Source organism: Pristiophorus japonicus, chromosome 14 (genome assembly GCF_044704955.1).
Source record: "Pristiophorus japonicus isolate sPriJap1 chromosome 14, sPriJap1.hap1, whole genome shotgun sequence".
In the NCBI taxonomy this organism is placed as follows: Eukaryota; Metazoa; Chordata; class Chondrichthyes; family Pristiophoridae; genus Pristiophorus; species Pristiophorus japonicus.
Window position 1 is genome coordinate 6,481,226 of NC_091990.1, and position 26,388 is coordinate 6,507,613.

The 26,388-nt window shown below is 39.8% G+C and overlaps 1 protein-coding gene across 7 annotated transcripts in view; it reads right to left on the minus strand.

Moving 5' to 3' along the window:
- Positions 1–7,705: 7,705 nt before the first annotated feature.
- qkia (QKI, KH domain containing, RNA binding a) overlaps positions 7,706–26,388 on the minus strand; it is a 102,494-nt gene continuing 83,811 nt past the window's right edge. For 2 of the 7 annotated variants that reach the window (XM_070898807.1, XM_070898808.1), the window contains exons 5-9: positions 24,931–25,018; positions 20,982–21,254; positions 14,116–14,190; positions 12,224–12,336; positions 7,706–11,354 (exon numbers count right to left, since the gene is read on the minus strand). In XM_070898807.1, the coding sequence (XP_070754908.1) occupies positions 11,331–11,354; positions 12,224–12,336; positions 14,116–14,190; positions 20,982–21,254; positions 24,931–25,018 (573 nt within the window). In that variant the 3' untranslated portion in view covers positions 7,706–11,330. The other 5 variants (XM_070898805.1, XM_070898806.1, XM_070898810.1 and 2 more) reach the window with 3 other exon arrangements.

A 26,388-nucleotide genomic window follows, 5' to 3' on the forward strand; every position in this document is an offset into this window, starting at 1 on the left:
ATGTTGCAAAATTGACAATATCCTTGAATTGCCTATCCAACGCAAAGACCAAAGGAGAGCGCGCTGGGACAATTACCCATGGAAGCTCAGATGACAGCTAATAACTAATCTGCCTATTCTGTTCATTCTCCCAAAGAGGATCTATTCAAGAGGTTGCAGCAGAATCTGCCCTCTCGAACCCATGCAAATATCTATATACTAGGTAAATGTGCGCAGATCACTCAGAGTGGCTGCTTTCCAGGGATTTCCAAAACGCAATATGGATTCAAATTAAAATGTCAACTCTTACTAAATGACCGGTAACTTGACAGGCTTCCTCGCCAATATAATCAGATACACCAGCCCAATGGTCTTAATCTTAAAGAATTGGCACTTCTGAAGTTTAGTTAAATTAGTATGGTAGCCGAGGATCATGCTTCTGAATGATATACAGCAAGTCCTCCCAGAAAGTGTGCATGAGAAAATCAAATGAATCATAGAAATTTACAGCACGAGGACATTTCAGCTCATCATGTCCGCTCCGGCCAACAAAGAGCTATCCAGTCTAATCCCATTCTCCAGCTCTTGGTCCGTAGCCCTGTAGGTTACGGCACTTCAAATGCACATCCAAGTACTTTGTAAATGTGGTGAGGGTTTCTACCCCCATCACCCTCTGGGTGAATAAATTTCCCCTCTAAACCCTCTACCAATTACTTTAAATGTATGTCCCCTCTGCTAAGGAAAATAGATCTGTCCTAATCACTACCCAGGCCACTATTTCATGTACCTCCCCCATCTTTGTTCCAAAGAGAACAAACCCAGCCTATCCAATCTTTCCTCATAGCTAAAATTCTCCAGTCCAGGCAACATCCTCGTAAATCTCCTCTATACCCTCTCCGGTGCAATTATATCTTTCCAGTAATGTGGTGACCAGAACTGCAGACCGTATTCTAGCCGTGGCCTACCTAGTGTTTTATACAGTTCAAGCATAACCTCCCTGCTCTTGTATTCTATGCCTCAGCTAATAAAGGCAAGTATCCCGTATGCCTTCTTAACCACCTTATCTACCTGGCCTGCTACCTTCAGGAATCTGTGGACATGCACTCCAAGGTCCCTTTGTTCCTCTACACCAGTGTCCTACCATTTAATGTGTATTCCCTTGCTTTGTTAGCCCTCCCCAAATGCATTACCTCACATTTCTCAGGATTGAATTCCATTTTCCACGGTTCTGCCCACCTGACTGATATCTTCCTGCAGTCTACAGCTTCCTTATCAACCACACAGCCAATTTTAGTATCAAATGAGGCCAGGAATAGGTTTGGCTGCGCCACTCTCTAATGTTCAGTAGCTGACCGACAGTCAAGACTCATGACAAATAGCTACTTAGAAGGCTGCTAACATGGAACTGTTCTTCCTGCACACTCAGTACTGTCCGTTTAAAACAAAAAGGAAATAAATTGGACTCCACCCCATCACTAAAATGATAGTGCCAGGTAGCCACTGTATCAATGTTTCGTGAGGACCTAGTAAAAAAAAGGACCCATTTTTAAAAAAAAACTTTTGTACGAGTCTGAGCAAAGCCCCAGAAAAGTTACTCGGGCTAGGAAGAAGAAAATGAACCAGAGAAGAAGGCAGAAACAAAAAACGGAGTATCGGAGAAATGGGAGAGGTAAGAATAGAAAGGAAAAAAGATAGTTCAGAAAATAAATTGGATGTGGGAGCTAAAGGTGGCGGCTTGAAACCGTCAAAGAATCATGCAGCATCCTTTGGCCAAATTTCAGAGTTCTCGGCATGGGGAGTTATTTTTGTGTTCACTTTCTCTTTTTGCCATCATTTCTGCTGGACAGAAAGTGAGCGATAGCAAATGGACTCCATTTGTCTGCGAGACACACTGGAAATGCTGCTCGAGCAACAATGCAACCAGGCCACGACCTCCATACAGTCCCTTCCCTAACAGTAGCCTAGTGTACCGCTGGGGAATGACCTTAGCATGTGTCTGAAGAGATGTGGAAAACTGAGTCATCTGGCCAGACATTAGGCATTCTGGGTCAGCTAAAATAACTCATATTTGCATGAAAAGAAAATACTAAATGTCCTGGAATTGCCAATGTTTCTAATTAAGACAAGTGGAAGTTTCAAGGGTCTGAGCAAAATTGTGAAGCAGCAAACTGATTAATGTGCTATGGTCTAGAATAGACAAGGGCAATACCTGAAGAACCTTGAATGAATTCCAGAAAAATATGCCTAGTGATTTAAACACGGCAGAAAAATGAGCTTCACAGCTGTATGTTTTTGGCATGTACTCAGCTGGTTGAATGACATTGGGGAAAGGGCCCCATGATCATTGTAGTCAGTAAATAGTTAAGGTCATGTTTTGCACACTCATATTGGATTTTCTAAGTGTCAAAAGCAGAGAATATAAAAGAGTTGGTGTTTAATCGAACAGAAGTAAAGCCTACAAGAAACATCACAGCTATTACCCATGTAGCTTAAGTTTCTGAGCAAGGTGCAATAACCTTTGATTAAATATGTACATGCAAGGTTAGATAGGCTAACTTAACATGACAATGCCTTACTGCAGGCATTCCCAGAGGGAGGCCTACTAAAGGACATGGCTGTGTTTGTAAAATTTAAAACTTACCAGCGATACATTTAAAACTGAAGTTCGCTTGGCTGCTAGCGAAGTGTGATCTTGAAATGTCAAAAATTAACTTATACAAAGCAGAACCCAATCAATGCTGAAATGTTACACCCAAGTTACTGTTGAACCCATGATGTAGGTTCTTCTCATTGACCAAAATATCACTACTGTAATCTTTAATGCCCAAGTTTGCAATGTGTGTTTTCATGGATATCAAATACGTGTTAGTTGTGCCCGACTTGATCTTGATGACTTGGGAGTTAATTGTACTTCAGTGCTGTCCTGTGGTTCCATTGACCGACATGGCTTAGGTAACCATTTGATAACCCAGTTCATGTTCTATCTGGGACAATGAAAAGGCAAGACAATTTAGATTTCTTCTAAACCCTAGCGTGAGATTGTAATTTTCTCATAAGCATGTGGGTTAGGGAGGTGAGACTTGCCAGATATCCTAATAGTTTTACAAGTACAATATTATTTGCATACTGACCAAGTGTAGTCTAAGGTAAAACAGAATTGGGAGGTTGTACAAAAATTCAACCCCATTTTAAAGCCACACTATATTTTTATATAATACTTATTTTTATATAGTAAAATAGCAAAACTTCAACTTCCATAAACAGAAAAGCTGGGAAGTGCAAAGTGCTACAGCACCACCTCTGTCAGGGTGTTATTACAGTGTGATGAGTTTACATACACAGGTTCCATTATAAAAGTGTATGAACACTGGCATTTATAATGGAAAACTTTGGCAGAAAGTGTGCCCTGACAAGACTAAATATATTTTAGATTAATGCTAAATCCAACACAATCAAAGTGCTGGCAGGTGAAACAGACAATTAAAAAAAAATTAGTGGTAGGTCTGGGAGCATTAGCAATCCAATCTGTATCCACGTCCCAAAAAATGTCTTCAAATGGTCCAAGCTCCTCACCAATATCAAAACTAGTAAATGCTGAGGCTCTGGAGTTCAGGATTGGGACTCGAACTTAGTGTGCGGTGGTGGGTGTGATTCACAGGTAATACAGGAGTCAATGCCCCAGACCAGTGTACCATGAGGCATGGAACCTAATAAATGGAATGCAACATTTTAGGCTTCAGTACAAGCACAGCTTTACTTCCTGCCAATTGAGAAGAGCAATTCAGAGCAGTCACCGAAACACTCTAGTTTAGAAGAATAGCATCTTTTAAATTGAGTGTTCAAGAGGTAATGGAAAATTGGTACACTTACTGGTTTCAGGTGTAGCATAAAGCTCCCTCTGTCCTGTGCCAACTTAAGAGTATCCCAAATGTACCACATCAGCAATCCTCTAGGGTCTGTGTACTAATTAGGAGTAATTTTGTTCCCAGCACTGGGCAATTTCACATTGAACCCGGACAGCCAAAGGAAACTACACCAAAAATACCTTATCCAATGCCACCCATTTTTCTGCAAGTAGCAAGATTAAGCTCCAAACAAGACAACTAACCTTAATACGAGAAGTCAGCATGGATTGAGCAGGGGGATGAGAGAAAGGAAAAAGCATTTAAGACTAAATCGTACTCCTAAATACTAATGTTTTCAAAGACAACAAATTATATTTAGCTTTCTCTCCTATACAAATCATATTCAATGTATAGTATGGTTATCCTCCTTAAAAATGTTTGAAAAGATTGTATTGTATGGAAGAGAACATGTAGCTTACCATAGTGAAACTGGCACGAGGAGGAAAAGTAAAACAATTATGCATCAGCAGGTTAGCTTGATATTCGTTTCAAGCCCGTGTGCGGTTACTGGTGCAGAATGGCTGCCCAGGTTTGCCTACATTTAAGTCACTGCTCTTAAAAAAAGTTATTGCTTGCAGTGCTTTAAGAAAATATATTTAAAAAATTCAAATCAATCTTGTCAAAAGAGCAACTGAACAACAGGCATGATAAGTGCACGAGAATTTTGAACAAAATGCTTCCTGAAGTCATTGCCTTAAACAAAAAAAAAGCACAATATTTTGAAGGAGGCATGTGTCCTACTGCAATTTATGAATACCATTATTTAAAAATATGAAACTCAAATGTTTGTCATAAAATCAGGCCTATTCATAAAACACTTGATTTCCACATACCCATTACATGTACCTAACGTGTACCAAGTACAGAAATGATCAAATGCTTGTTTTTAAGTAACAGCTCTCAGAAAAGGAAGTAACTGAACAAAGGTACTGCTCCTGCAATCATGTTTAACAAAATATGGCCGTAGCCACCTGGAAGATGAACATATTCTGCTTGTTCAGTTTTTTTTAAACCCTGCAATGCCCAGAGTTTTGAAGTTACTTTGACTGTCTTATTAAAATACACACCTTCTCTTTCAGCTTCCAAGAATGTTATAAAGTGTTCTATTTTTCCCACCTTGCATCTATATTCATGTTATTTTCCTTAAGACAGGAATAGACAGCAAATTAAGAGGAAAAAGTCATACTTTTTAAATTTGGTTAATGGATAGTGAAAACCAAGCTGATTACAGCATTCAATTTTGCAAGAATTTGGGGGAAGATAAAAAAACAAAACAAATCAACTACTAGATATTATTGGCTTTCAAGTGAGTTATCCTCAATTACTGCAGGTTGGTGAGTGACAACAGGCATCATTCAAAAAGTTTTCCAAGACAAGTCATGGCTACCATTTTGTGGAAGCTTGATTATATTCCTGATTTCGAGACAGCTATGAACACCCGTGTCAGATTAGTGGAAGAAAGTGCATGGAGGCATCAATGAAAGTGAAGGCAGCACAAGATCCACTTGGGCTGCCAGCATTCTTTATTCTCCGAGACAAATATTCCGATTTTACACCTTCGATTAGAGGTCCAAGATTTCTGGTCAATCTGAAAAAGCTACCTTCAATTCGTCATTCTCCATTTTACAAAAAGATGCAGCACTGTGCAGAATCCTATATAATGGGAAAGGCAGGCATGTTGGACATCATTTCCTTCTGTTCTCAAAAACATTGCGCCTTTATACATCAGGGCATGGATCACCGTTTGCAGTGGTACCATCCATAGAGGCTTTAAAATTGTGACTTGTAGGCAGGTAATTAGGAAAATGCATCAGATACTCCATTAAGTAGCACAAAACACCTACACATTGAGAAATATTTCAAGGTTTTGAATCGAGAATGGTGTTCTTGGAATGTGAGGACTCCAATGCACAATGTATTCTGAAAACATGGCATCAAAATTGTATTTGTATCAACGATTGTGCCTAAGCTCAGTTACCATGGCAACATAAGTTAGGCTCACAGTGAGATCTTGTGCACATCTTTGCTTTGTGAAATTTTATATCCTGACCCAGATTCCATGCCAAGGCATTAAGTTCACTGCAACCTGGCACAACAAATCTGAACGGTTCCGGCTCTCCTGGTGACCACACTGATCCATATTTAGTCAAACAAGCGATGTACATTTACTGAAATGATCCATCTCAAATTGGCTGCACAAAATCATAACCAAAACTGGAATTCAAACACAAGGCTGTAGAAAACCATATATATCATTGGAATTCTTAACAAAGGTAGACTACAGGGCTATATTTAATATATGATAAACATCCAACACCTAGTTTGACACGAATTTCAACTTACATTTCTGGGTACTATGCTATCTTCGTTTATCTAAGACAACTTTCTACGCGAATCAGTAAAGATGAAATACAAACGCATTAACAGTGCCAAAGGGTAAAGTGAGATACAGATTGTAGTCCTCCTCTGCTCAGTAACTTGCAGCTCTGGTCAGGTACCTGAATCTTAGGCTCCAAACCAGAATCCCATGCAGAAGAGTCACCCCACTATCAGCAGTTGCACAAGACTTAGATTGAAGTGATGTTAAAACATGTGCAGCAGAGACACATTTTATCACAAACTCATTCATAAACATGCTAATATAAACTGAACAGTTTTGCAAATTGGTGGAACAGTCCTCTGGAGTCCAATTATAAAAAAGGGCAAGACGACACACAGCTCTCAATTCTCAAACAATGCAGTAGCATTGGATGGCAAAGGGCAAACGATATTTCCAAGTGACCACTTGCACTGATAAATGCTCGATTCCAAATGTGTTTTTCCTGTGGGAATGAAAGTTATTAGTCATATCAAATATACCACACATGATTTGTTGCTATCAATAAAAAAAATCAGGAACTATCCTTTGAGTTTACTTTGCCCTTGTGACTGACTCAGGTTACAAACTAGGGCACTTTCTTATTATTTTGTAATTTAAAAATTCCCCAATGTTGCATCTAAATGTAAAATGTTTCATGAATTATCCAAAATGTACAGATGGGTGCCATGCTTTAACCATCTGGATGTACAAAATTATTCAGCAGGAAGTTACATGTAGTTCTTTTTTCCATTTACCACTTCACTCCTTGCAAATTTCCATTTTTATCCAATCTATTCTCAGTTTACATGACACCCACTCATGTCATCCTGGAATTATTGTTACAGCTTGTGTCTACCAAAGATGGTGACACCCAACTAGCATCAGCCTCCATCAGAACCTTCCATCTGCAGCATGCCCCATTTAAAACTATTATTGGACTGAGTATTACTACCCCAGGACTCGAGTGCGGAGAGACTGCAAATCACAATAATGCATGGAAATAAAATGATATGCATTGAGTGGGTGGGGGGGGGGGGGGGGGGGGAGACAAAGAGGAAACATCCTGCAGACCAGTTCTTGGAATAATGTTGAGCGAATGGGAAGTTTCGGCACTGAAATAAATTTACAGCATCTCCGTTCAATTGGTTAAGAGAATACATGCCAATTAAATCTTTCCCAGAAATGTTCCACCCACTTGTGTCTAAAATTGTTTTTCTGATGTAAATTAATGTTTCGGAACTTACATTGTGTTCTGCTGTTTTAAACATCATTTATTCCATTAATACCATTAAAAACACAGCTGGGTTGTAAAACATCTTTGAGTAGCTAGCCATCTTGTCCAGGAATGTAGGACAGTAAAGGCATCAATATGATTGAATGTAATTATACTGCAGATAATGATCAAGAAACTCATTTGCATTTAGAAAAAATACATTAAGCTTGATACTGATGTAGGCAGACATTCCAGTTTTAAGTCATTTTATTGCACGCATACAAGAGAGCGCCTTTTGGTAGAAGTTACATACAAATGAATTTCAAATTTAACTATAAATACTACTTAATATATACAGTTTCAAACAATATCATTTATGCATACTTTATCAAAGTGAATTTGCAGGCATGTACTGACTGCATTGTGATTCCCAAAATGTTAATGTACTGTATTAGCTCTTCAGTGTTTATCCTTTCCCTCCCAATTTACATAATATAAAAAACACTGGGTAGCAGGCCATTTTACAGCATATTATACTTCACAAACAGTAGTCCAAGGACTGGTTTAATACCTGACTGTCTCCAACTCTTCTCTTCTGCGCCCCCACACCCCACCCACCCCCCCAAAAAAACAGCATAAAGGTTATTGAATCCTTATTTCTCCCCCCGCCCCACCAATCATTGCTTGTGTGCCTCTAACAAATACCTTCTGCATTAGTTAAAAAGAAGAAAGAAAGCACGGAGGCCAGGTCCAACATTAGTACACAGAGAAGGTGCTTTAGCTGGTAGGCAATAGACAAGACTGGACAGGTATCTCAAAAGAAATGTTACTTTGTTCCCGACCCTGAAGGGATGATGTACACATCACCCTGCAGGCTCTACATCCATACCGAATGCCGTTGCTGGTTTTATTGTGCAGTGCAAGTCAGTCAACAAGACGATGTAGCACATAACTTGGAGCAATTTTCAGCAAGTGTTATTTTGTGTGCGTGTATGTGTGTACTGGAGAGTAATTCATACTCTTCAAATAGGTTAGTCCAGTGAACCAGACTGTTCATCAAGTGTTAAAACAAACTATTCAGCAGTTAGTAGATTTGTACTGTAACGTTTATTAAAATAAATGCCAGGGTTAATAGAAACAGCAAACACCATGAAATAAAACGCAAGCATGTAAAAACATTTTTAACAAGAAAATTATTAAATGGATAATGAGTTAACAAGTCAGAAAAAGGCAACACTCCCAATGATAGATTATGATTACGATGAATCTGCAATGGTTTCTGGCTATCAAAACCACAGGGGCCTCAAATCGGAAACAAAAAAAAGGGTATATAATATACATACAAAATGAAGATAGAAAAATACATTATAAACTTGTAACAATGGTGGTAATTACAATACTATACATGTGTGTAGGCAATATGTTGAATATTGTACACAGCATATGTAATTGCTTTGCATTCAACCGACCATCACGTAACAGCAGTGTCTTCGAGCTATACTCCTTAAAGTAACTGAGGGAATACATAATACTGTCAAGAAAACTTTCTATATTTCGGTTACAAAAAAATAACACTGACAAAATACTGAGTTTACATTAGTCGTAAAATCTCAATGAGAGTTGACAAAAGTAATTCAAACATTGAAGGGCAGCAAGTAATAAACACACAGGTCATTTCAAACTTGTTCTTATGCGCTTTGCTTTAAAGTCAAACACTGCAGCATTGTAGTTTAGTGACAATAGCTGGTTTCTTGCCTTTTTAATTAAATAATTAGGCAAAACTAAGCCAAGAAGGCCTTCATTTCGTAAGTGACCATTAGAAAACATTCTTTTAGACCAATTACTCAAAAAAGGCTTTAACTTTGTGGAAGAAATGGCACAATGAGAAAAATTGATGGTATCAAACAACTTAGGAAGACACAAATGGTGGCACAAAGTACAAGCTAGTTGAGAAACTATTTCACACTTGTTGCATAGAATCAATGAACTGAATTCTTCAGACAGGCCTAATCTCATGTGACTGAGTAGCTTCACACCACTGTCCTCATACTATTCTATCGTCTCTTTGAATACTTTTTTTTTTGCCAATAAGGACTGCTTCCCTCCTCTCTAATGATGGACTGGCATGCATCAGACTGAAGTCAAACAATATATGTTAGACACTTACAAAATGACCAGGCATATATAAGGCACTATTTTGCTTTCTTTATGCTCTTCTCTTTTCTCACCCACAACCCTGCAAAACCCTAGATACACTGTTTTGGTCTTCAGTTTTTTTTTTACCACAACCATCCAGTATCACTTCCATTACATTTTTTTTGTAATTTTTTTTTTGTATTTTGTTACTGCAAGTAAGTATAAAAAGCTAAATTGTCAAAAATATATATTTCTTCACCAGCACCCTGTAAAAGTATCTAGTTTTCCTCTGTGGTTTAAATGCACTGTACTTATCTACACTTTTATAACATGTATATAGCAAATAGAATAGGCAAGCATGGCTTTCACATCCTTCTGAAAGAAGTGTCTATTTACGAAGAGAGAATTAGAAACAGTTTTTTGCATCCAGAAACGAGACGCATTATGAATGCACCTCAGCGTCAAGGTATACGTGAACAGTAAGAATGTCACCGGTTGTACTTAATCAAGCTGAGCTCACATACAAACTAGCACATGAGTAACAAACCAATAAAAACAGCAACTAACTTGGGGAAAACTTTGCCAGGCAGCGTTCAGCTACTGTGCACAACAGTAATTGGAGGCGCTAGATGCTTTAACAACGGAAAAGGTAATCTGACCCCAGCAGCTACATTTGGAAGATTTGACACCATGGGTTGACTGGTCACACTGGCAGTAGATCTCCGGTCTCAGATGGAGAGCCAAATTCAAATCTACAACTGATTTGAACATCAGCACTCTTGGGAGACAGGGAAAGGTTTAACAGAAGCTTTGCTGGTCATGAAACAGGACAAGTGGAGAATTTCCCATGGCAGAAAGGAAGGTCTGTTCTATCAGAAGGGCACTGTCAGTTGGCAGGTAGCCATTCAATGACGGCTGTGGCGAGGGGGCTGGCCCAGATTATCTCACCAACCTGGCATAAGATGGAGGCTATAAAGCTAAAAAATAAATCTAAAACAGGAGAAACTATCCTTAAAAAAAACACACAAATTGTGTTGACTGATTAGTAACTTTGATCATTTATCTCATTTTTACTTGGCTTTTCTCAACAACTTTAATAACGTAGAAACTTTGTTTAGTGGCTTGCAATACTAAATGGCATCTTTATTCTGGTGGCTCAAAAAAAACTGCCAGAAATGGCCTTAAGTGTTTGGCAAAAATCTACGGTACTGTACATGAGCTATTTTAAATCTTTGTTCTTAATTGTAGAGGTCAATATTACTTTGTTTTGTCACTGTTGAACTCTTCCCCAATATACCTGACCCAAGGTCCATCCATAATGCATCATCACAAATGCGTTCAAAGACTTTGTAACTACAACATAAATTACATCAGATCTCCATCACATTTGTCCATGGCAGCTGCCTGTACAGCGCTTAATCCCCTGCCAGTGCTGTTAGAGACCTTTCTTACCATTCTTTAGGGAGAATCTTTTAAGAGATGATCACTGAGAAACAGTGGTGAGGGATGAACTGGACTTATTGCTTTAGTATTTATTCAGTGCAGGCTCTGGTACCACACATTCACCCAACCAGAAAAGCTGTGGCTGGAACTTTAAACGTTGTTAGGTAACGAGACGAACAGACAGTGCCTCAGCTCGCTGCATTGAAGACAGGCAAGCATAGGCGATAACCAGTTAACTGATCAGCAGGCAGGCATGGTCAGGTCATCATTGGGTGAAGAGTTCAGAGGTCAAAGGTCATGGGTTAGTTGCCTGTGGCAGCTGGGAAGTTAGGAACATAGGAAAACAAAAAGATAGAAAAAAAAGATATTAGTGTCAGCTAGTGAAGACTGATGACATGAACACTAACCATATAACTAATAAAAACTATTTTTATTGACAAAGATCTGAAACATGTAGTCAATCATGAGCAAAGTATCATGATTTGAGCATGAAAACGGTCGAACTTCCAACAAAATGAACAGAAATACACGAGACTAATTAATGGTTAGTCGCAGTCACAATATAAAGTTCAAGGCTGGAAGAAATTTTGCACAAAATACACTTGCCCAAAACCAAACATATTTGGAGCAGTGGTCCATTAATTACACTTGCCCAAAACCAAAACATATTTGGAGCAATGGTCCATTAATTACAGTTTTAGTCCTCTTAAGAAATACACAGGAGCAAATACTTAAATACGCAAATGGAGACAAATTTGACAATACACATTTAATTCAGCCAGTGTTTTTAGACACATCATGCTACATTTACTCCTGTCCTTGCATCATTGCTCCTAACCCCATCCAAGGGACTGTTGCCACATCCTTGCCCCGGGCACCACCTCCTTTCCCCAACCCCCCTCCCGTGTCACAAACAGCTAGTAAAGTCCTGCGTGGAGCACAGAGTCCCAAAAACTACTGCCTCTTCTTGGCGACACAAGCTGAGGATTCAAAATATCCAACAACCGTGCTTCAGTTTTTGAACTGATTCCACAGGCAATGGAATCCGGTTAAACTTTAGTCCACCTCACAAGCATGTGACAGCTGTTGGCACATCCGTGTGTCGGAAAACAGTATTTAAGATCAAAATTGTAATGGTTGCACGAGTTCATGTTTGGTTAATAACTAGAAGCCTGTAACTTTACATACTGGGTACTGTTGAGATGGTGATCCTTTGGTCTCGTACAATTTGAATTGTGGTCCTGCCAGATTTTTGTAGGGTCCAGGACCCAGAATCATTGGATTCATCCAGCCCTGAAGGTCTATAAAAAAAAAAAATTGTGGGAAGAGAGACAGCAAAAAAATTCTAAATGCTTTTCTAAAGATGGCTGAGTTGACTGCAATTAAACATTGGTATTTAACTACAGCAAAATGCAACGGCAAAAGTTACTTTTGCCAGAGGTGAAAGTTTACATTTAATATAGTAGAAACTATTTTGCCCCTCAAAGATTCATTTCAAATTATACAGCATTAAAAAGCATTGTTGCCACATTTAATGTAAAAATACAATTCTACTGTTACCAGCTACTCCAGATTATTGGCAGGAGGCAACTATCAACAGGCATTTCAAGTCTGAAACTTGCAGAAAAAAAAAATCTATACAGAAATTGCTATATCCATTCCAAATAAATGCTTGCAATTATATTTTGTTACAAAAGTGCTCAAACTTATAAATGGCATTGACCTTAAAACTAATATGGAGTCCCTTGTACAATTAAATCAGATAACATTTATAGCATGAGATTAAATTAATCCTAGAAAGAAGCCATATTTTGTAACCCGAGTGGAGAGGTAGAGAAGAGACTACACTTCTGCAGGTACAGTTATACATTATACACACACACATTTCATATCTTTGCAAAAGGTGGAATTTACATATTTGGCACCAAAATATACACAATAGTTTAAATAACTCCCCTCTCACAAAGTTTAAAGTATTCTAGCTAGTGCTGCTTGTACAAGGTTGCCATTTCCTTTTCGTGAAACATTAAAAGCATTATTTTAAATATGAACAAACTCCACAGGAAAGGAAAATCTCACTTGACAAAAAAAAAAGTTAGTACAGTTACCTAGGGCAAAAATTCCAATGCTGGAAAGCTAGACAACCATTATTTTATTAGCACTAAATCAGGAGCGAAACAACATTTGCAGAGTACAAAAGTCAAATCTAAACTCAGTGCAAGTTTGAACTGTTTTACCAGAATAGGCATAACCCTTGAATCAGCATGCCTGCAGAAAACCCTTGGATACCAAGGTTAACTTTAGAAACATATCTCCAAACCGTGTAATCGAGGATTAAAATGCTATTCAGGCAATTATTTACAAGGAACGTTTCCAGCCCCAAAAGCTACCATCCTTCTCTCTAACCTATAAACTGCTAGGCTAAAGCAGTAATTACAGCCAAAAAAGGTTCTCTAAAATATAACGCATGTTAAATTATTGTTTACAAGCCCTCACTTCAGCCTTAAGACTTAACTACAACTAACCAAATTGGAACCAGCCATTATAAAATACGCCTGATCATCAGGTTTATATTGCCATGTAAATGTTAAGATTTGCAGGGAAAAAAATTATCTAGTTCGTTCAAGCAAGATTTATTAGACAAAAGATTAATAAAGGAAATGTGGACATTTTAGTAGCTTCATAACTTTGAGCTCCCCTGGTTAAAACCCAAAATATCAGCGACTAATCCGATGTATATTTTTTATATGGTTAACATTTCGCAAAGTCCCAGATGGAAGATTAAACTGATGGTGGATTTATGTACAAAAACGGCTAATTATAATAAATGCAAACAAAACCGATTCATTTTCCTGGCTTATATTTACTGCCTGTATTGCTATCATATTCAGGAATGTGAAGTATTTTGTTTTTAAATTTGCAGTGTTGTTTATCGCTTACATGGCATAAATCAGTTTGCGTTACAGTTGGGTCATCTCATTCCCTTCAGTCCATTAAACCAAGTACTTCCTGCTCTTGGAAAGCCACGGTTTGAATATTGATCAAAGTAAATGCCATTTTGGCTACAAAACTAAACTAACCTCTGTCTGCGGTCACAATCCTTTGGTAAGGATGGACACGCGAATCATGCCTCCGAACTTTAGTTGCCATCGCACCTAGTTAAATTGCAACAAGTCCAAAAGAGAGTTAGAATTATTTTTTTTTTTTTTAAAAAAAGGAACTCAAAATTGGTGAAGTAGTACATAATTCAACAGTATAACAGCACAATGACTTGAAAAGGTACGCAAAAGTAAATTTAGGTAGTCTTGCCAGACAACATTGCTTTACTAACTGCTTATCTCTCAGTACTGTGCGCTGGGGCTTTTAAATGGGTCTCATTTCAATGGATACTGCAAATAGTTACACATCAGGTATGTGTTTACCGCCTTATGTGTACATTTGATCAATCAATATAACTAATTAAGCTTCTAAAAATATAAGACTCTTGCTGTCAAACTCCCCAATAGATGACCTGGGTATTTGTTGCATCACCTTTGTATCCAATTAAATTGCTCAAATGCAGCCATTTCAGTATTAGCTGTTTGGAATATTCCAGTATGTAAAAGCTGACTGATTGAAAAAAAAAATCAGCAAGTGTGCATTTTTATCCACTTTCAGTTGCAATTATCTATGGACGGTTTAATAATGCCACCCATTTCTAGAACTAACAGTAATTTCCCAACAATCGGCACTTAAGCTCTAAGCTTCTCCTCTCCTTCAATGTAATTCATATTTTTTAAATTCAAAATCCTAAAACAGGACACCAGTTGATAGGATTATTGTAAACCGTGATTAAAAATGCACCTTATAGTCAAATGAAATAATTACAGGATTTGTTTCAATAGCATCAAGGAAAGTCCTTACCAATCCCCAGAGGGCAAAGGAAGAAAAATAAAGTTATATTCAGAAAATTGGTTTGCTCCATGACAGCAGTGTTATATATAAGCTCACTGCAACACCGGTTATTCTGGTATGAATGATCTACATGTAACAGATAAATATAGACTGCATTTAACAAGGAAAGATTCTGCATAACTCAAAAGCATAATGCTTCTAAAGATAGGTCTATTACTGACTTCAACAACATAAATTGGGTGCTGGGTCCTTTGTGAAACCTGCAGATTACTGTGGGCCTTGTTATAAGTTGTGATGTTAGGTGAACAGCACCACACAGATAGGTTATCTACTTAATTATATTCTTTGTGCTACGTTGTTAATTAAGTTAGCACCAGTAAATGTTCAAGAAGGAAAACTGTGGGCAGTTTACACATGTAATTTAGTGCAGAAGAGAGATCTGGAGCCACAGTAATACCCATCAGCATCCATTGATAAGCAGTTAGTAAAAAATAAAGAGTACAAAAATAAAATGAGCCTTGCACCAAGCAGAGATTGAAACACTGCAGACTTGGATCATGAGTGCCAGTTTGGCAAGTGTCAGTGTGTTACGAGGGTTGATCAATGGTTAGTGTGCATGTGTAATACAAAGATCAGATTCCAATACCTCTTGCTCTAACCCAGATAATAGAGAGACACATACTCAGCTAACTCGAACAGCATTTGCTGCTTTATGGTACCAACAGGAAAGGGGGTCACAATCAGCATTTCCAGATTTTGCTTTAATCATGACTATAATTATAGCAATTTAAGCTTCCATCTAATCTTGATCCAATTCGCAGGCAAAGACAAGAAGCTCCATTGTAATGATTAACCCTTAAAGCCCTAGCCACAGCATTTGTTTGTGAATGATCATTTCTCTTCAGTTAGCAGGTTATGGGTTAATCTAATTTACCAATGCTTATAGATTAATGCTTTTACTGAGACCCAAAGCACTAAGCCACCATTTCAGAAAAAAAGCAAAAATCAAGGTTTGGTAGATCAAAGAATTTTGGACTATCTAGGATTCCAGTATTAGTCTTCATCTGACCTTCACATCACTGCAGCTGCACCTTCTCAAAAGGTAATGCCTTATTCACAGGATAGGTCAAGCAAAAAAAATCTAGATGCAGTTCAGAACTCCCTCTAAACTGCCTTGGCATTGTGCCTTAACCATAAACGTAAAAGCCTCAAGCAAGATTAACCATTTATTCCTGAATTATCAGCAGTTTTACATTGTGGGGCTGTATCCACTGGAAAATTAGACAGAAATTGTGCACAAACATTGATATATAAACAAATCAAGACTTTTGTTATTTCAATTTGGGTTGGGTTTAAACCCACAAAGAACAATCCATTGCATCACCCAGTCCCAGACATTTTTCTTGCAATTTTCCATTCTGATGTAGAAATTTTAATACAGCCCCAAGTAAACAAAATGCTGAATTAGAGCTGCCTTCTGAGAATTACATCTGAACCAGTATATTCTCTACCAAGGTAGTCTCAGCATCTATATTTAAGAAAAACCCAAAAGATTCTAAATTATTTATATCTTTTCTGAAATTTAACATCCTTTGTGGGAAAGCTGATAACAAACCCCTTTAATTCTGGTACTTTTTTGGTTTTATCAACGGACACATCATCGCCTTGCTGCTCCAAGTAGTGGTTTGATAGGGTATGTAATATGGCATTCATCCAATCAGGTCTTCAGTGTATCCATTTTTCAACATCGCTACAAGGGAACACTTGTCTCAAAAAAAGTGCTTAGGTACTTTAAACCACTGACCGTGTCCTTAAGTCTTAGGATATATTGTATGATGTGGTAAAGCCTGCCAAATACTGAACACCCTGTACCCAAAATAAGCATGGCTATACTGCTCGTGTTTCAATGTGCTTGGTCAGACTCTTCACTTCTTCTGAAGTTATTTTTCCTGAGGATTCAGACACATGTCCCATGCATTCTTAGCCTTTTGTTGGAAAAGCCATACCTAAGAATAAACAATCAGCAAGGTAAGACAGTTAACCATTTTCATTTGGACAGAATCTAAAAATAACTGACATTGCACAACACATCCATTGGTTTATCCCAGAGATTACACAAGGGACATTTATTAACCTTCCATTGTGATTAAGCTTTTTACCCCTTGCAAAGCCCATTGTCCAGCCCCAAACACTACCTTCTATACTCTTGCTGTCTTGCTCAACTAAGAGTGCTGGGTAATCTGGAATCTGATCAAACAAAACAGAACAGGCTTGAGGCACTGAATGGTCTACTCCTGTTCCTAAGAAGTGAGATGGGAGTGAATAACCACCGTACTGTAATGATTTAACATAGTTTGCAATTACTTTGACTTTTAGTCAGTGTTATCCAATTTGTATGGTCGATCAGAATTTTTATGTTGTGTTCCAACTTTACTGGAATACATTCCCATTTTAATCAATGACCAGCTAGAACATTTGCAAGATTAGAATGGCTTTAATAGCAATAGTTATAATAGCAACCATATACTTCATCACCCTACGGTTTTCAAATATCCAAATTTACTGAACTCTGAGCAAACTAAATGTTACATTCAATAATGAGTTGGCATATCGCATTGCCGCACGGGCTCGATGGGTCAAATAGCCTTCTTCCGTGCTGTAACCATTCTATGACTCGATGAGCATATTTCTCCTCTTTGCTCCTTCAATTTTTTTCTCTATATTCCCTTGGTGGAGGGGTCAATTATGAGGGGGCGCAGGTTTAAGGTGGTTGGTAGAAGGTTGAGGGAGGATTTGAAGGGCAGTTTCTTCATGCAGAGGGTTGTGGGGGTCTGTAACTCACTGCCTGGAAAGGTGGTAGAGGCAGGAACCATCACATTTTAAAAAAAGGTGCTTGGATGGGCACTTGAAGTGCTATAACCTGCAGGGTTACGGACCTAGAGCTGGTAAGTGGGATTAGACTGGATAACCTCTGGCGCAGATACGATGGCAAGTACTTCAGGAAATCTAATACGGCCAGAGTGATCTCCTGGACTAGTTTTGATTGCCTGGATGGGTCGGAGAGGAATTTTCCCAGATTTCCCCCCCCCCTAATTGGCCTGGGTTTTTAATCTATTTTTTGCCTCTCCCAGGAGATCACATGGTTCCAGGTAGGGTGGAGTGTAAAATGTTGCGATACATGGGGCATCACAGTTGGTGTGTGGGGTGGACTGGTTGGGCCAGATGCTATTTACCTGTCCACCATTATTCATTGGTTTATGTTTAACCTTCAGGGCTGCTGACTGAGGGCCGTGTGGCTCTTTGTCGGCCGGTGCGGATACAATGGGCCGAAATGGCCTCCTTCTGCGCTGTAAATTTCTATATTGGGAGGTCTATAGCACGCAATCATTTCCCAATGTCAGTCAAGATTTGGACTTGGCCATTTCCACAGCATCAAAACCACTAAAAGCATATCCTTTAAAAAAAATTCCAGTCACTATTGTAGCACAAATGGGCTCATTTCTACAAGGCAAATATATATTTTATATAATTATATATATATATTTGCCTTGTAGAAATGAACTCATTTGTGCTACAATAGTGTTCTAGTTAGCTTCCTTTCCCATTGCAGCATCCAACCACAATGTTGAATAATTCCATGCCTCCACAACACTGCCTGGCAGTTGTTAGGAAGTTCTCCCCAATAGATGTTGGTTTAAAATTTACACTACTAATTTCCATTCATAATTTGGTTTTAAGTCATCTGTTTCACTCGGCATTGAATATATTTAGTCGAGTTGTAAGTGATGGATAAATAACCAATTACAGAAGTCGGCTCATTATAACTGACAAGTAAAACAATACGCCCGTGAGAATAGCAGTTATATTGGGCCCAAGTTTCCACATGATTTGCTCCTGATTTTTTAGGAGCAACTGGTGGAGAACGGAGTATCTTAGAAATCGCAATTCTCCACATTTAAGTTTTCTGCAGTTCTGGTCATTTAGAACAGTTTCACTTTTGAACAGAATTTGTTTTTTCCAAAAGGGGGCGTGTCCGGCCACTGACACCTGATTTGAAAGTTTCCAGTGAAAACGTACTCCAAACTAACTTAGAATGGAGCAAGTGAAGATTTTTGTAGGCCTGAAAAAAACCTTGTCTACACATTAAAAAAATCAGGCGCAGGTTACAAATTAGGCGTCTGGAACGAGGGGGGGGGGGGGGGGGGGTCATTAAATTCTATAAATCCTTAGTTATACTTATACAAATATTATACAAATAATTCCAACCTGAATAAAAATTTATAAGCAAAGAAAAGATTAAATAAACCATGTTCCTACCTGTGTGAAAGTGCTTCAGGCAGGGAGAATGCTGCAGGAAGCTTCACAAGTTGAGGCAGCCGTTCCCGCGGGGGGGGGGGGGGGAGGCAGTGAGAGCCCAACCGACCGACGGCAGCAGCCGTTCCCGCGGGGGGGGGGGGGAGAGAAACGCAGTGAGGGCCCGACTGACCGACGGCAGCAGCCGTTCCCGCGGGGGTGGGGAGGCGGCAGGAAGCCTCAGAAGTTGAGACAGCCATTCCCGAAGGCGGGGGGGGGGGGGGGAGGAGGCCCCCCCTGCCGTCGGTCGAGCCCGTCGGGAAACGGCTGCCTCAACTTCTGAGGCTTCCTGCAGCCTTCTCACTGCTGCAAGAAGCCTCAGTGCTGATCATGGAAGGGCAATGTGCTTTTATTAAAAAATGATTAAAAAAAATGAACAGCTGCAAAGAACTACAAAAATGGGCAATGTTTCCTTCACACTGCACGAGCACGAACACTCCAACGCGCACGCGCAGGGTTGCCGGCACGAAAAAAAACTCATTTAAATAGTTCCCGCCCCCTCCTACTTACAAAATCGGCGCGAGTGGTAGGCTCCGCCCCCTGGGCGCCACGCCAAGCGCTCGAGAATAGCGCTTTTTTTTCAGGCGCCGTTTTCGGCGCGAAAAACAGGCACCCAGCTCGGAGAAACATAGAAAATAGGTGCAGGAGTAGGCCATTCGGCCCTTCTAGCCTGCACCGCCATTCAATGAGTTCATGGCTGAACATGCAACTTCAGTACCCCATTCCTGCTTTCTCACCATACCCCTTGATTCCCCTAGTAGTAAGGACTTCATCTAACTCCTTTTTGAATATATTTAGTGAATTGGCCTCAACAACTTTCTGTGGTAGAGAATTCCACAGGTTCACCACTCTCTGGGTGAAGAAATTCCTCCTCATCTCGGTCCTAAATGGCTTCCCCCTTATCCTTAGACTGTGTCCCCTGGTTCTGGACTTCCCCAACATTGGGAACATTCTTCCTGCATCTAACCCCGTCAGAATTTTAAACGTTTCTATGAGGTCCCCTCTCATTCTTCTGAACTCCAGTGAATACAAGCCCAGTTGATCCAGTCTTTCTTGATAGGTCAGTCCCGCCATCCCGGGAATCAGTCTGGTGAACCTTCGCTGCACTCCCTCAATAGCAAGAATGTCCTTCCTCAGGTTAGGAGACCAAAACTGTACACAATACTCCAGGTGTGGCCTCACCAAGGCCCTGTACAATTGTAGCAACACCTCCCTGCCCTTGCTATTGAGGGAGTGCAGCGAAGGTTCACCAGACTGATTCCCAGGATGGCGGGACTGACCTATCAAGAAAGACTGGATCAACTGGGCTTGTATTCACTGGAGTTCAGAAGAATGAGAGGAGCCTGTTTTGCCGCATGTGGAAACTTGGGGCCATTGAGTGGCATGAACCAGAGTGAAAGAGAGCTTATATCGAAGATCATATTTAAAGTGGCAATGAACAAATTCAGTCCTCCAATATGACTTTTTGATCCAATGGAAGTTCTAGTTATTTTCATTTGATCACATGAACCTGTTTGCACACCTCAGTGTAAAGGTACTGCAATCCCTCAGTCCTCCTTTAAAGGGGAGAAAGTCGCACAATTTAATAAACATTTAATATCTATTAAAAAAAAATCAAGTTATAGCAAGTTATCTTTTTAAAAAAAAAAGGCATTTCACTCAGTTTACATTTGAAGTCTTACTTTCTGGCTTTGCTTACCTAGAACCCCACTCGGCTCCATTGGATATTCCAGTAGAGATGGTGCCAGAGCATATGGGTAGTCGTAGGGTGTTGTATAGATTATACCAGCTTCTGGTGAAGATGGCACTAAGGCAGTTGGATGAGGGGTCCCATTAGGCATAACTGCAGTGGCCTGAATTGGCCGAATTATATTCATTATGGCAGGACCAGCTGGCGCAGTGGCACGCAAGGCAGCTGGTGGAAGCATGGGTGCAGCTGGGCCAGTTATCAGCCGTGGACCCTGTGATGTGGCTGCAAGAGAAAAGGCAAGGGCAGCTGCAGTAAGCAACAGGGATCGAGAGGAGGGGAGAAAGGAAGGTGAGCGGGAAACAGGAGGGAAAGAATTAAAAGGAAAAAATGTGATAGGGAAGGAAAACAGCAAATTAGTCCATGCAATGATCACATGTACAGACACAAGCATACCCCATTTGCAAGCTGATTTCCCATTACCAATATTTATCAAGCAAAATTTTAAAGAAAATATAAACATTGCAAACTAAACAATGATATACACAGCAAATCTCATCACACACAGTAGACAGATCTGTAGTTGAAATAAGCCACGTGATAAGCAATATTTATAAGTCATCCAAGATCAAGGAAATGCCAGTGCCATATAATGTACCTAATCCACTTGCTTTGTTGATGCATTTCATCCCCAATATAGCATCTGCTCAAACACAATGCCTACAATATTCTGAAATAGAAAAATATGAAAGCAATGCACAAATTTCCTCAATCAAAAGCATATCTGTCACTACTCATTTCAACTCTTCAATCTTCATCCTTGAAATGGATTTCTATGTTACTGAATTGATTCCTTTATTTCTATTTTTACATAAAAACAATTAGGAACAGGAGTCGGCCATACGGCCCCTCGAGCCTGCCCTGCCATTCAATAAGATCATGGACTCGGCTCCACATTACCCCTTATCCCCTTATCGTTTAAGAAACTGTCTATTTCGGTCTTAAATTTATTCAATGTCCCAGCTTCCACAGCTCTCTGAGGCAGCGAATTCCACAGATTTACAACCCTCAGAAGAAATTCCTCCTCATCTCAGTTTTAAATGGGCAGCCCCTTATTCTAAGATCATGCCCTCTAGCTCTAGTCTTCCCAATCAGTAGAAACATCATCTTTGCATCTACCTTGTCAAGCCCCCTCATAATCTTGTACGTTGCGATAAGATCACCTCTCATTCTTCTGAATTCCAATGAGTAGAGGCCCAACCTACTCAACCTTTCCTCATAAATCAACCCACTCATCCCCAGAATCAACCTTATGAACCTTCTCTGAACTGCCCCCAAAGCAAGTACATCCTTTTGTAAATATGGAAACCAAAACTGCACGCAGTATTCCAGATGAGGACTCACCAATATTGTATATAGCTGTAGGAAGACTTCCCTGCTTTTATACTTCATCCCGTTTGCAATAAAAGGTCAAGATACCATTGGCCTTCCTGATCACTTGCTGTACCTGCATACTATCCTTTTCTGTTTCATGCGGAGCTCCTTCACGGCAAACGAGCCAAAGGTGGGCAGCGGCAACGTTACAAGGACCCCCTCAAAGCCTCCCTGATAAAAGTGCGACATCACCAGTAACACCTGGGTGTGTTATATTTACCCACATATCTCAGATGAGCTGTACAAGAAAGATAGCTGCACACCCCAATTGTTTTCAGGTACAGACAATGGCACTGGCATTTCTATGTGCCACAGTATGGAATTATTACTCGATCAGCTGCATTCAAATGAGTGCAAAATTTACACAAAATTTACACAAAATGCAGTTAAGTTATGTACATGCAAGGTGATGCCTCTTGTTTATAGACAAGTTTCTCATGGTGAACTTGCATAACACATATTGCTGACACAAATCACGAATCAATAGGGAAATAAGCAATTGGGGGTTGGGGGGTGAGAGGGGTGGGTAGCAGATAGAACCAAATAAGAACTCACCAATTTCTAGAAGCTGGACTACAAGCTAAAGTTAACACTGCAACCATCCTTAAAGTGTGGTTGTTAATGGCAATTCTAGAAGGGCCAGCCAAATGCTTGTATGGTCAAACATTTAATATACATCAATTGGCATCACCTTATGCATGTATTCAGTATGCAGAGCTACATACTTGTGCACACCAATCATGCAAGTGAACATTGTGAAAGAAAATCCCATGAAGTTGATGCTCAGAAAATCATTCATAATTTAAGACAAGAAAAGACAACATCTTATAAGTGGATAAAAAAAAATCAAGACAATATTCGACTAACAAGAAAATTCTAATTTATCCCTTACAGTTCAAAGATTAGACTGGAAACAAAACTGATTTGAAACAAGTTAAATATTTAGGGCAGTGACAAAGCTGGTCTCAAAATTAAGCTGAACAGACGTTTGAGAGATTTTGGTCAAGCTCAAAATCTGAAATTGTCCAAATCATCCAGTTCTCATTTACTCCAGCTCTTAACCGGTATCGAAAGCTTCAGAATTGAGAGACAGTCAATTTTAAGCAACACAGTTTGTTACAGCCCTATAATTATTGAATTTCTTTACTTTTACATACTAAATCTTATTCAAACCACATGCAGATGTTATGCTAAATACTGATTTAATTCTCTCAGAAAACTGGCAGTAATAGCTTAGAGCAAAACTTTAAAAATGGATTAACTATTTATTCAGTTATAGCAGCTTGCAGGTTCCCTCCCGCTTCTCCTGAAAACATTTACAGTCTAAGTAATTTGGACACCTTCGCCATCACAAGTGGCTAAAGCATTAAAATTTTAAGACACCTGGGAGGTGCTCCACAAACAGTGCCCGAAATAGAAGGTATTCCATTTCCCAGCACTACTCGCGGTAGAATAGCATGTAGACATTTGCTATTCAACCTCTCAATGAACAGACACGTGGGCAACATACGAGAGTGCTGATGGCACCGCGCACACAGACAAAGGGGTCTTAAAAAGGCATAGGTAGTTGGCCAGCATGGACTTGAGCCCAGCTGGGAATTGCAGAGATTGTCTACTTATTTCACTACTTTTACGTAAAAGGAGACTTTTCATCCCGTCCGCCTAGATTGGATTCATATCCAAGTTAATTCATATCCTAGCCACAGACTCCATCCCTTCTCCCTGGCAACTGTCTGAGCCTGAACCAGAACATTCGCAACCATGGCGTTGTATTTGACCCCGACATGAGCTTCAGACACAGAACCGCGCCATAACTAAAAACGGCCATTTCCACCTCCATAACAAATCACCCTGCCTCCGCTCATCTGGCTTTACGTCTAGACTTGATTATTCTCCGGCCTCCCATCTTCCACTCTCCAAAAAGTTAAGGTAATCCAAAACACTGCTGCCCATGTACTAACTCGCATCAAGCCCGGTTCACCAATCACTCATGCATGCTGATCTACAATGGCTACCAGTTAAGCAACACCGATTTTAAAATTCTCATCCTCGTTTTCAAACCCTTGCATGGCCTCATCCTTCCCTATTGCTGTAACCTGCTCCAGCCCTACAACCCTCCAAGATCTCTATATTTCCTCAATTCTGGCCTCGTGTATCCGCAATTTTAATCGCTCCACCACTGGTGACCGTGCTTTCAGCTGCCTAGCCCCCAAGCTCTGGAATTCCCTCCTTAAATCCCTCCGCCCTCTACTTATCTTTCCTCCTTTAAGACGCTCCTTAAAACCTACCTCTTTGACCAAGTCATCTGCCCTAACATCCCCACCGTGTGGCTCAAGGGCAAATATTGTTTGATGACACTCCTGTGAAGTGCCTTGGGACATCTTACTATGTTAAAGGTGCTATATAAATACAAGTTTTTGTTGACAGATGAAAACATTGCAACACACTGCATCCTAATACCCTGAGCTAGTCAGTGCATCACATTAAATAAAAACAATTACACTCAAATAAAATGCAGCTCCCTTACGTGCTTTGATATTGGCATCTCTGTAGGTACCATTAAGGATAGCTAATTCCATCAGTTGCATCTTCTTCAAATTGTCTTCACCCTCTGCCTGCAAGAGGAACATGCTGCTGTTAATTATACATTTGAGTCGTCACTCTTGGTACTATTTATAATCAAATCCCATAAAATGCCATCAAGTCCATGGCTGTTGTGTTAATGAATGGCAAAAAACAGCTCACAAACCCTGCCCTAAATTAGGATCTCAAAGTTTGCATTTATCCAGGCGTAAGGTATGTAAAGGGGATGGTCAACATGAATTACACAGTAAGAGTAAGGAGGGAGATATTTCTTCATGAAGTGACATACACTAATAATATTTGCAGCTTTCAGTTATGATAGAAGAATCGCAATGGATTGGAGTGAGGCAAGGCAAAGATAAAGACTTGAGTGCAACAAATAATAACCAGGGAAAGTAAAGATTTACATAGAGCTCAATCAACTAGGAACATAAAAAGCAGGAAGCTGCACTGATTTTGCAGAAACCCAACAAAACACAATCAATAATTACATTGCAAACAAGACTGCGAAGGGTTTGGGGGAAGCAAGGCAGGACAGCATTGACATGGGGCCAAGTCCTGGGAGAGCTCTCTCTACACACACTTGGTTTTATGTTGGGTCACTGTCTGTATCTTGCAGACACAATGGTGAACATTTAGAAGTACAGGGTATTCTTAGAATCTTCAGATTCTCAGTAATTTTCTTTCTCCAGAGTCCACTAGACCAATTTTCTTTCCTCAGAGGCAGCAACGAGATTCTAAGCATGTCCACACCCACTGATGTATAGCTTTTTTTTAAAAAACTTCTCACATTTGTATTTTTCTTTATCTAAAATCAGTAGACTTTGGAAAAAATACAACTTAAAAACATCCTGCACTGGGGAAGGGAAGAATTGCCAGCTGATTTGAGGCAGAAGAGCAGAGGGAGCAGCAGTCAGTTTGGGCTTCCAGAGAGGGGGCAAGCAGGTGAAGGGAAATGTGGAGCAAATGTGAATTGCAAGTTAAGGACTCAAGTTAAACTATTCACCTGCCAGTGGCTTCAACTTAAATGGTTCGGTCAACACTTCAGAACGGGTTTAAAATGTTTTTTTAATAACTTACGTGGGCTTCACCTATGCCATGTTTCTAAACCCTTCCTACATGGTACGCTCCCACAAGAGAAACAAAAGCTAGCGAGTAAAGTACCCATCTGAATCTCTCTGGCCTGATTGATCACCCAGCTGTTGCACGACTGCAGCCGTGAAAAGGACACTGCTGATGGAGAATTAAACTTGCTTTGCACGACTGCATTATAAATATTTAAAGGTTGTAGATTCTAAGCCACACAAGGAGAGTCAGATTATAATGTTGAGTGGATTAGAATTTGTGGAGCACGAAAGAGTAAATGCAACTACTGTCAAAAGTTGCAGCTCGTCACATCTTT